We start from the raw sequence: 10,659 nt of genomic DNA, 5'->3' as shown, positions 1-10,659 counted from the left end.
TATTTATTCCTCGAGTAATTAAAGACTAAACTCGAAGTGATCTGAAGATATCACGAAGTAGTCCGGTCTCATTTCGTGAAATAGTTGAAACAAGCCGAAAAGTCACGAACTTGCACGCCCAATCTTGTCCCGAAACTAGTGCATCATTTCATAACTATTTTTCATATCCCAAACTACCTTGGGTCGCAGTAGCGCAATCGGCTAATCCCTCAACTTAGAGTCTCGTCTGATCTGACGGGTCACACAGGTGAGTCGGTTCAAACCCCGGGAAAGCCAAAATAATAATTCTTTCTTCCTCCAAAAAGTTAAAGAATAAATCAAAGAAATCGAAGTGATCTCGAGATATCTCGAATTAATTCGGCTCTCACTTCGTCAAATAGCCGAATAAAACCGAAAACCTACAGACTTTGCATGCCCAATCTTGTCAAAAAATTGTAACTTTGATACATTCCTGAGCGTCCCGAAACCTTTACTTCGCGCTCCGCCGAAGTAATAAAGATCTGTCATCTTTAAGCATGGTAGCAGATATACTTGGGTATTAAGCAACTGCTGACAGGAGATGTTGGATGTGAATACGTTCTCTTTATCAAGAAATTAATTCCTTATCTCCTCCCCTAACCCATATTACTACAGACTGTGTAGTTCACAAACTAAAATTACTCATTGTAACTGTGTACGCGATCCAGAATATATGAAATTTATTTAATGAGGATTAATTTTCCTTTTCTAACAACTCATTCCAGTTTCCTCCGTAAAAGGATATACAAAAGAAAAACAGGTAGATTAATGTTGGAAATTCTAGGTTATTGAATTTTACCTGAACCCGGAACTTGATCTCTACTACAGTTAGAGCTCTGACCATCTTAGTCTGCTACACAGCCGTTTTTAGTGTCGCTACCCAACGCTCCTCCCCACTAAAAACGGTTGGCCGACTATGACCATCTGAGCTGTATAGTTTCCCACACAGCCAATTTTTTGCTTTGTCTTGTCACACAATGCTCCTTCCCAAGAAATTGATAATGGACATTACCAAACCAACAAATCAAAGCAACCAAATGTCAGGTACCAGCATCTTGCCTCAATTTAGCACCGGAGGGGAGGGGGGGGGGGGGGTATTCCGGATTTCAAGTGACAGGGATAATCAAAGGATTTTTGGGGGTTTCAAATTTTCGATTTTGGGATTTTTTTAGGGTAGGAAAATTTGGCAAGTATTTTTTTGGGCAGCTTGATTTAAGTAGGGTTTTTTTGGGGTATTCAAAGCTAATGTTTCTAGTCATGTGCGATATCATTTAAAGCTTTCTGAAAACTTGTGGGTTAAATTTTGTTCCAGGGATTTTTTTGGGTTTTGATTTTTACCCCCATTCGATCATCCCTGTCACTTAAAATCCGAAGTACCCCTCTGGGAATTAAGCCCCCCTTGTAGGCTTTTTATTTCAAGCACATATGAGGGGGAGATTTACAGAGAGGGGGGCCTATTCAATTTAGCAAAGTTGATGGCATAAATTTTCCATACAGAACTAGAACACACAGTAGAAAGGGTCAGGCTCATGAGGTTAGAGGTAATGCAGTCAAGATAAGAAACAAATCCATACTTCAAGCACGTGAATAAACCATACATCGCATGTTTATTTCAAAATAAAGTGATGTTTCTGCTAAAGATGATACTGATTTATGACATACCTCTATTGAGCAGCTAACCTCCATAAAGTGGCTACTTGCCAGTAACCCGAGGGTGGCAGCTTAATGAGGGTTAAACTGTAAGTACAGTGTTTTATTTAAGAATAAGGGGGAAGGGGAGGGTGGCTTTAAATATTCAAAACAATGCTTGAAATGTGTCTACTTTATCTTTCCAATCACATTTGCAATTTCTGCCCCGCTAAAATCAGTGTTCAACTCGTGTTTAGTTGTTCTGGAGCCTCCGCCACATAAAACTGCTGATCTCAATAGGTTAAAATATAGTTTTACTGTCAACCAATGAAGTAATAAATCACTTACTCTGTAGCCATCTACATTCCCTTGAGGAGGGCCCATACATCACTCTGCAGAAGCTGAAACTAAAGTAAAAAAGCCATGTGATAGTGAGTAAGGTTAACTCACAGAGTTTAAACCCTTACATATTCATGATTCTTTAAATTTCTTACCATATCTCCAGTCTGTGTTAAGAGTCACATAAATACCACAGTCGAACACGCCAGTATTCTTGCAAACCTAAGTCAAGAATCCGCCAAAGGAGGGACTTAAGGTGGCTCAAGGGAGTTTTTTAAACTGACTGACCACCAATTTTCGACTTTGAATAAATACATTAAAAATGATTTTTTCAAAATGTCAATGCTTACATGCAAACTAGCAGTAGATTGAACTTTGATGCACAGTACTGTTTTAAAGATCAGAGTGTCTACTTGGGAAACTTTTGATATTTGGTATTTGCCAAGAGAAATTCTTTTGAAGAGTCACTTTTTTTTCAAAACTATGAATGCTGTACATAAGTAGTTTTTAGGCCAAGTTTGGTTGATATTCTATGAGATCATTTTTTATTACAGCATGCCTTATTTTAAGGTCTGTTTTTGGATTCTTGAAATGCCTTTTTAAAAAAACATTAAGTCCACAAAATGCACAGCAGTTTTCTCCACTGCATTCCAAAAAAAAGCTGTTCTAGTTGGTATTGGAACAAAATCAGTTTAGTTGATCTCTTGTTTTGTTACTTTTATAGTAATATAATATTATTTCTTTATATTCAGCATTTCTGCGAACATGAATGGGATCACTAGTTTATTCATATAATGTATTCTAATATCTTTAAAAATACTTGAGAGGTCTATTGGTCCCCCTTTTTTAACAAAGTTTGAAGTATGTTGATATACTCTAAGAGTAAAAAGAATGGATGCCAAAATGGCAAAGTTTGTGCTCTTATTTGACAATCTCATATATTAGAATAGTTGCAGTCAATACTGTGCAGATTATAGTTGTGCAAGTGTTGGCCTTCATCCACCAGTAATTATTGTCCAAATATTCATCAATGACAGCTTCTCTAACTCTTCTAGCAGGTAAAGTTTGGTTGTTTTTTGATTTATTAAGCTCCATTAATTCCATTCCTGTAGTACTTTTCTCCTTTTGAAGTACTGAATTCTCCACTTTCTCCAGATTTAGCTGCAGTGCCCTAAAACCATCCTCCATTTTCCTTTGATTTATTTTCATTCCAGCAGTGACAGAATCAATTTTTGATGCAACTATTTTAATTATATCCTTGATATTACTTTTGGTTTGACTTGCACCTGAAGGTTGTCCACCACCAAAGTTTTTATTTGCACCTGGAGGTTGAATGTGAATTCCAAATTCTTTAAGAGGCTCAGATGCTAAATTCAAAGTAACAAAATTCAAGACATGTTCTAATTCCTCAAGCTTTTGTTCCAGTAACTGATTTTGTGTTGAAAAGAACTCCTTCAGCTCAGTTGCTTGGATTCCAATATTTTCCCCATCCTGTGATTTTACGAGGTCTGTAAGTTCATCTGTTTTTTCTATTAATGCAGTTCCAGTTTCTTTGATTGAGTTTTTAATCTGCTTCAAGCGAATGTAGTTAACAACAGTGGAACCTAGAATGCCTGGCAAAATAACAACATGAACATATCACTGTCAGTGAGTTGAAGGCATAATGACTTTGCTTTTTGGAAAGGACATATATCTTACCATGGCAGATCAGGTTGTTACTGTACTCAGACAAACCAGGAAAGTTATAAGGCATACATTAAGTTGAATTTAATTACATTGCAAATTAGTCTTTAGCATTTGAAGTGTCCAATCATTTTGTCTGCCCCCAGGTAGGGTTTCATCAAACATTGGCAAATTTTAATCATACACAGCTAAATGACTTTTGCAGCTTTGTATACTTACCAACTTAAAGTGGAGGGGGGTGCTTATTAGTGAGGAGGACCTACCCTTTAGTCCCTGTTGAAGAAGGGAATGCCATCTCAACAAACAATTCAAGACATGTGAAGGTATAGTTATTTGCAGGGTAAAGACAGTGCCATCACTTTCCAGGTATTTTAATCCAGCCCCAAGGATCAAACTTACAACCTCTCGCTCTACCATCCAGTACTCTACTAAATCAGCATACTCTGCTGCATGTGCCACCTTCCTGCTCCCCCCTCCCCACCCCCTTCATAAAGGGTAGGGCTTTTAAGCCTCATGTTGCTCTGATAAAAAGTTTTAGATTAGGGTGTGGGCTAAGAGAACCAAGCAAGTCAAGTGAGAAATGAACGTACTTCCTTTGCCCTGTGCAGGTGGTTAGATCTTTAAGTGGCTTGGATGACCACATAAAATGGTGGTCCTGTCGCCAGTTGGAGACGTAAATAGTGTCCGAAGGGCAATTAGTACTTCAGTGCTAAATGCAATGATACTCAAAAAGTGCATATTATGTTATTATTATTACTGGGAAAATACTTACAGTCTGTACCACCAAAGTTGTCAACAAAACCCCAAAGTCTAACTCCAACCCCACCCCATATGTTCCCAGAGGAATGCACCTGGGTGATCGTGAAGGGAGGGAGCTTAGTACTAAGGGTGAGCTTACCAAGTGCTGCTCCTCCAATAGACCCAATCACAGACCAGTGTTTGGTCCTTTCTGCTCTTAGTCGCTCTCTCTCATGGGAATTTCGGACGGCTCCTGATAACAGGGCAAACTGATCTCTTTCCAGTGCCTCCAAGCTTTCATGTTCAGTCTTCATCTTTTTTTCTTCAACCAGTATCTTGTGTTCTTCGGTCGCCAGTGCTAGATAACGCTCGTCATCACGAGGAACCCGGTCTAATTTTTGACGTACTTCTCGGAGTCTTTCTTGAACAGAGTATAGCGCCATTTTCGTTGCCTGCACTTGACTTCGAGTACTCATAAAATCATTCTCCGCTTTCTTGACGCTGGACTGTGCCTCTTGAACTTCGGAAAACCCCAGCAGATCATCAAAAGCTTGTACAAGACCACTGGTCCTTTTGAACGAGCTTTTCAACAAACCTTCGCCCTTGTTAGAAATAACATTTGAAGCCTTAGCAAGCCATGATTTGCTGTAATTTTCATGGCGGCGAAGGCTCGTTTGAAATAGGCGAAGACCTCTTGTTACAGTCGTCAAACTATCTTGATTGAAAAATGTCCTTGCACGGAGCACATTTCTAGTAGAAAGACCATAGAGCATAGCTGATTTTCGTTAGTAGAGATGAAGTTGTCAAGAAAAAGTAATTTCATTTCAAGACATACTTGAACTTGAACCGTCCGCCATCTTTGGGGTTACGCGTGGGAAGACTGGGCCATAGTTTGAGGGAGAGATTGGAGGAGAGGGGAGAGGGTTGGAGAGGGTTGGGGTTGGAGAGGTTGAAAATGTGTTGATATTGGGCTAAGGGTTAATAAGGGTGAAGGTGAGGTGTAAGGTAGGGGTCAGAAGTAGTGTAAATACGATATTAAACATATAACTGGACAAGTTCTCCATGACGTCATAAGAAATGTTATCTTTCTTTTTTTTGCTAGCCCCTCCCCCTCCCACCCCTCCCTCACCTCAATATTTAATGTTGTTATACCCAGGCTTTCTCGCCTTAGCCTCCATAAAATATGGCGACGATGTTCGGTTGTCGGATAACGGAAGGTTACCGTGTTTTCACAACTTGCCAGCGCCACATACCTCAACAAGTAAAGTTCATCTGTGTAAAACAAGTTGGAAGCATTTACCATTGCTTGGATAGTAATCAAACTACAAACTTTTCTACATCTTCTGCGAATTCAACAAGGGGAGATTCACGGGTTCAAAAATTTCGTAAAGTTGTCGACACTTTTGTTGCTGGAAGTAAACAGTTAGGCAAGGATGTGAAGCTTATGTTTGATATACAGAAGAAGTTGAAAAATAGTAATTACAACTGGGATGGTCTAAAAACAGAGGAAATTATCCATTTACATCAGGTAATTAAAGAAATAACTTCAACAGATTTCTGGTCTTTGAAGGATAAAGTGATGCGTACTGGAAAACATAATCAAAGGCCGCAGATCAATCTTCAGAAAATATTTACCACCTTAAAGAAATGCTCTGTAAAATTTGAGTGCCTTATTTATGAGGTGCTTCTGACTGACTCTTAGAACATTCAAACCACAGGGGGTCTAAGCACAATTTTAACATACAATGGGCACTTTAAACACAACAATATATGTAAGGTGTTCTGTACAACGTTTAGTTCAAAGATTACGAAGGTTTGTATGGGATCGCAACCTAAGTAACTTATCATCTTAATATCGTAGTGTGACTTTTCGTGACACCACCACTGATTTCCCGGTGAAATGTTGTCTGAGATAAACAAGTCACAAGAATTCCATACTCAAAACACATCACTACCAAGATCTGGGTAGTGCTTTTGATTGGCTGAAAATTTGCTTCAACCAATGGAAGCACTACCCAGATCTGGGTAGTGATGCTTCATCAGTTTGTGTTCCTTGTCATTTATCTGCTTTTTTGCCCAAATTCTGCTGATCTCAGCACTTTATTGTCCCTTGAGTTGGGATTTCTTCTTTTGAAATTAAAATCTGTTGTTTTCCCATAAAAACCCAGCCTCCTTTGCTGCTTCATACTCTTCAAACCCACCAGTGAAACACAACACCTCATGTATGTTATGTCGTCCATAGTATGCTAAATAGGCTTGGTCTACCTGTGCTCAGACACACCACTCTTGTTAAAACTTTTCACTTAGTTATGCACTAATCAGTGGAAAGCCCTGCACCCCCATACCCTGGGAATGCGGGGCAGTAGTGGGATATTTCAGCGGTTTTAGACTGTCACTTTGTTACGCTATGTGGAGTTTTCAACAGTATAAGATGCAAGTATCAGCTAGTGGGGACCAATAGCGGGGCTTAGACGGGGATTTGCCCTTCAGACTATCTTGAATAGGCATGGCATGGGCCCAAGGGGTAGGAGAACAGAAGCATATAAACACTACTTCTTATGGGAAATAACTGGAATATTGTTCTGGGTAGGCATATAAGCTGGAGGTCTCATGCAACCATAATCACTTGGAGAGATTATGAAGTTTGGAATTCCAAATCTGTAACTTAAGGTAGTTTTTTGTTCAACTTTACACTTTTGGCTGTGTGAGAGATGGAGAGCATTGTTCACTTTACTATTTGTAAAAGTTTAATTCTTTATTTCTTGAAATACATTAATTTTGGTCAACATTGTACAATTATTGACGCACAGAATTGCCCCCATAGTGGGGAATTTGCTTCATTTAGAAGGTATGTATGGTCTAATGCCCTGTTTTTCCCCGGGTATGGGGGTGCGGGGCTTTCCACTGATTAGTGCATTATTTAAAGCAATATTTTTTCCTCACACATTATTTCATTACACTGTAATGTTAGCCTTTTTTACAAGTACATTATTTACACATGAAATGATAAGTTAATGGTGACACACTATCGCCCACATTATGTATTTATAGCTTATTTTCATTGTTTCGTGCTTGGTGAAATCTTTCAACATAAGAAATTTAGAACTGCCATTTAAATTTAGAAATTTAGGACTGGAATTTCTTTCAACTTGGGGACAGGATGATTTTAAAACTTTTTGAAATGAACTCTGACTTACTAATATTGACCTCTGTTCTTTTGTAGACAAGGAAAGACCTTCTTAAGAGTTTGCCAGTTGTGGTAGCTTTCTTTATTCCATTCTTGGGCTATGCTGTTCCACTTGTAGCGTAAGTGCTCTTTTTTCATGGTAACTGCAATGACCATACTCTAAACTCTTTACTGGGTTAATCATGTATCTACCCTCTCAAAATAAAGAACATTGTATTGTATTGTATTGTATTGTATTGTAAATACCTGACTGGGTAATAAATATAAATCCAAGACTTCATCTACAGTTACAATGCTAATGAAATCACCAGTCATCATTATGCTCATTATTAAATTGTGTATATTCAAGTCATAGATTCTTTGTGTCTATTAATTTCCAGCTTCCTGTATCCTAAGCAGCTGCTATCCCGTCATTACTGGCAGCCACACCAATGGGAAAAGTTTGCTTTGCAGGATGTCAGAAGACGAACAAGATATTATCTTCCTGTTGTCAGAGAAGTTGGAAGGTTAGCCTTGAGTCACAAAGCAAACATTAACCGCCAATCAACAGATCTAATGTCTACTTCAGTTAAGGTACTTAATGTTATTAATTTTCTTTTAGCTGTGATACATCAACATCATGTTGAGGTTTGGGTGCAGGTGACTAAGTTCCATGATTTCAAATGATTGCAGATCATCTATGTAGATGTAGTTAAAAATGTTAGTGTACATGTCTTAGTGCTGCATGAGATGCTGATAGTGACACACTGTTTTCCCCACTCCCTTGTTGAAAATTTAACTTTAAATTCACCAACTTCATTATTCACGCTGTCATCCATTTTCAGTATCATCAAAGCACTTAAAGTTTTGGCACCAGTTGCTCAAACCTTGAAAAGTGCTTAATCCCCTGGAGAAATCACTATCCAGCTAACAGCAATTATTAGAGAAAACATGGGCTCAAATTTCACTTCATGTGGGACAAATTATTTGTCTCACCTCTGGTGAGTGCTGTTACCTGCCACATCACTGGTTTTAGCAACTTAATGACAGTACACATTTAGTGCTGAAAGTAACTTAATATTTATTAAAATTAATCTGTACTTGATATTTCTTTCAGGTTGTGAACAAGCAGCATCCTTCAAATGAAGAGCTTCTAAGTGCAGTGGAATTTTTTAAGGGAGAACTTCTCAGCTTTGATCACCTACCTCGCTACCATCTGGTGAGGGAATTAGCTAACAGTAAATCATAACAAGCAAAAAATATAATGGCACTGAGAATTTTCTTTTTGTTTTGATCCAGAAAAAACTTAGTCAGGTCTGGCTTATTAGCCCATGGCTTCCAAAGAGATTTATGCGAGCTCGATTGAAGAAACTTTTACAAGCAATACAAAAAGAAGATGCTGCTATAAAGAGAGAAGGACTGGAGAGTCTTAATGAACAACAACTGAAAGATGTGAGTTATTTTTACTATGCTTCCTTGTTTATAATATATGTAACAGTCTCACATCTTGGTGTAGTACATTCATTAGATAAGTTTATCATACTCTATTTTTATTGTTTAAGTATCCCAAAAAAGCAGCCAAATTTATTGAAAGCAAATAGTGCTCATTAAAGTTTCATTATTGAATTAACCTAGTTCCTTTTCTGTCAGGTATGTCACTCAAGAGGCCTGGACACTAGTGATGTTGACCCAGAGGCCCTGGTAATGTGGTTAGCTGATTGGGTGGAGCTATCAAATGCTGCAGGAGGTGAACTATGAATCTGTTAAATCATTTAACAATAATTCTATTACTTCATGTCTAAAAAAGGGCAATTAGTGAACTATAAGCAGATGACTTTATGATCAAGTCTTGTTAAGCATGGTCGAATGACTTGTGTTTCCACAATATAAACAAGCTGTTTCACAGTGAATGATAGTAAAGTAGCTAAATGTATTATCTTCTTAATTAGTTAGTTAGTATATGTGCGTTAAGCATAGAAAGGCTTGAACTAAGTTCACGTTACTTAAGAGCCTCCAGGTAAAGTTTCTCAGTGATAAAACTTTTCACAGTTGTGGGCTTAGCTTCTGAGTGCATGTGAGGCTTAAACCTTGCAAACAGGCTTTTAACCAGACATTGAAAACTGGCCGTCCAGAAGGCATGTTTTTCCAAAACGTATAAGAGATTAGGTGAATTTTCCTTGTGTTTCTTCCAAAAATGGGCGTCCATAGGACGGCTGGACACCCTTCTGGCTAAAACCTTGCTTGCAAAGGCATTTCCTCTCTTATGTAAATTATGCTAACAACAACACGATTTACATAACAACACAGAAACAGTCATTTCTAAACAAGGCCAACTTCAGCCAGATTTTCCTCCTGTATCTGTAAATGGGCTGCTCCCGTCTAGTTTTTCTTTCTTCGATCATCCACTAGCATTTAAACATCCTTTTTGTGGCCTGTAGTTATTTCAAATAAATTCTTGTAGTTTGAAGACCATTCCTATTAATATTATTAGTAAGCTGCCAGGTTAGCTTCATTATAATCATTTTTTTCCTTTTTGTTTCCACACAGACATGGATGAATCCTTTTTGGCCCACTGCGCCATTTTTAAGGCCATAAATTATAATGCTGACAAAGATGTCCTCATCAGTCAAAGAAGTTGATAAATTCAGCAAAAGTAATCCAAGCATTGAAGAAAAATTAGTACCGCTGCTCATAGAAATTCCAAAAACCATATTATTTTGTAACAAACAAAACTTATCAGTATTTAATATTAGATGGTTTAGCCAGCTGTAGAAAAAGCAATAACTGAGAAATAAGTCAAAAGGTGGAATATAATAATATTATTATATATGTAGACAAGTCTGAGATTTGCCCCTGATTTTCTTACCTTTCTTGTTAAAACTAAACATATGAACTGAAGCACTAAATCTTTTCATTGAAAAACAAAAATAATCATAAAAACGAAATAGTTATACAGTCAACTCCCTTAATTTCATTGCTACCTTTATATAATGGAAACCTTTTCTACACACCTATAGTTGATGCAGCATAAACCATCATTAAGCCTGTCTATAATAAGACAATCAGGGCAATAACAAGGCAGCTGT

At 37.8% G+C, this 10,659-nt stretch overlaps 2 protein-coding genes across 2 annotated transcripts; one reads left to right on the top strand and one right to left on the bottom strand.

Moving 5' to 3' along the window:
* Nucleotides 1–2,775: 2,775 nt before the first annotated feature.
* LOC140924282 (uncharacterized) lies at nt 2,776–5,328 on the bottom strand. The gene is made up of 2 exons (XM_073374314.1): nt 4,568–5,328; nt 2,776–3,599 (listed from the first exon to the last, which is right to left on the bottom strand). The coding sequence occupies exons 1-2, from the start codon at nt 5,178–5,180 to the stop codon at nt 2,908–2,910; spliced, it is 1,305 nt and encodes a 434-aa protein (XP_073230415.1). The 5' UTR covers nt 5,181–5,328; the 3' UTR covers nt 2,776–2,907.
* Nucleotides 5,329–5,589: 261 nt separating this feature from the next.
* LOC140924188 (LETM1 domain-containing protein 1-like) lies at nt 5,590–10,261 on the top strand. Its single transcript, XM_073374221.1, has 7 exons — nt 5,590–5,935; nt 7,631–7,713; nt 7,975–8,167; nt 8,691–8,792; nt 8,873–9,025; nt 9,224–9,320; nt 10,121–10,261. The coding sequence occupies exons 1-7, from the start codon at nt 5,591–5,593 to the stop codon at nt 10,210–10,212; spliced, it is 1,065 nt and encodes a 354-aa protein (XP_073230322.1). The 5' UTR covers nt 5,590; the 3' UTR covers nt 10,213–10,261.
* The last annotated feature ends 398 nt before the right edge of the window (nt 10,262–10,659 follow it).

The sequence above is a fragment of the Porites lutea genome, chromosome 14 (assembly GCF_958299795.1).
Source record: "Porites lutea chromosome 14, jaPorLute2.1, whole genome shotgun sequence".
NCBI lineage: Eukaryota > Metazoa > Cnidaria > Anthozoa > Scleractinia > Poritidae > Porites > Porites lutea.
The sequence above is the reverse complement of the archived record's forward strand: the minus strand, read 5'-3'. Positions and strand labels throughout refer to the sequence as shown.

Bases quoted from the DNA above. Each gene is read 5' to 3' on its own strand.
- LOC140924282 (XM_073374314.1), bottom strand. From the start codon at position 5,180: ATGCTCTATGGTCTTTCTACTAGAAATGTGCTCCGTGCAAGGACATTT. The intron at 3,600-4,567 runs GTAAGCTCACCC...TTATTTTGCCAG, and splicing joins TATTGGAGGAGCAGCACTTG to GCATTCTAGGTTCCACTGTT.
- LOC140924188 (XM_073374221.1), top strand. From the start codon at position 5,591: ATGGCGACGATGTTCGGTTGTCGGATAACGGAAGGTTACCGTGTTTTC. The intron at 8,793-8,872 runs GTGAGGGAATTA...GTTTTGATCCAG, and splicing joins ACCTACCTCGCTACCATCTG to AAAAAACTTAGTCAGGTCTG. The intron at 9,321-10,120 runs GTGAACTATGAA...GTTTCCACACAG, and splicing joins GCTATCAAATGCTGCAGGAG to ACATGGATGAATCCTTTTTG.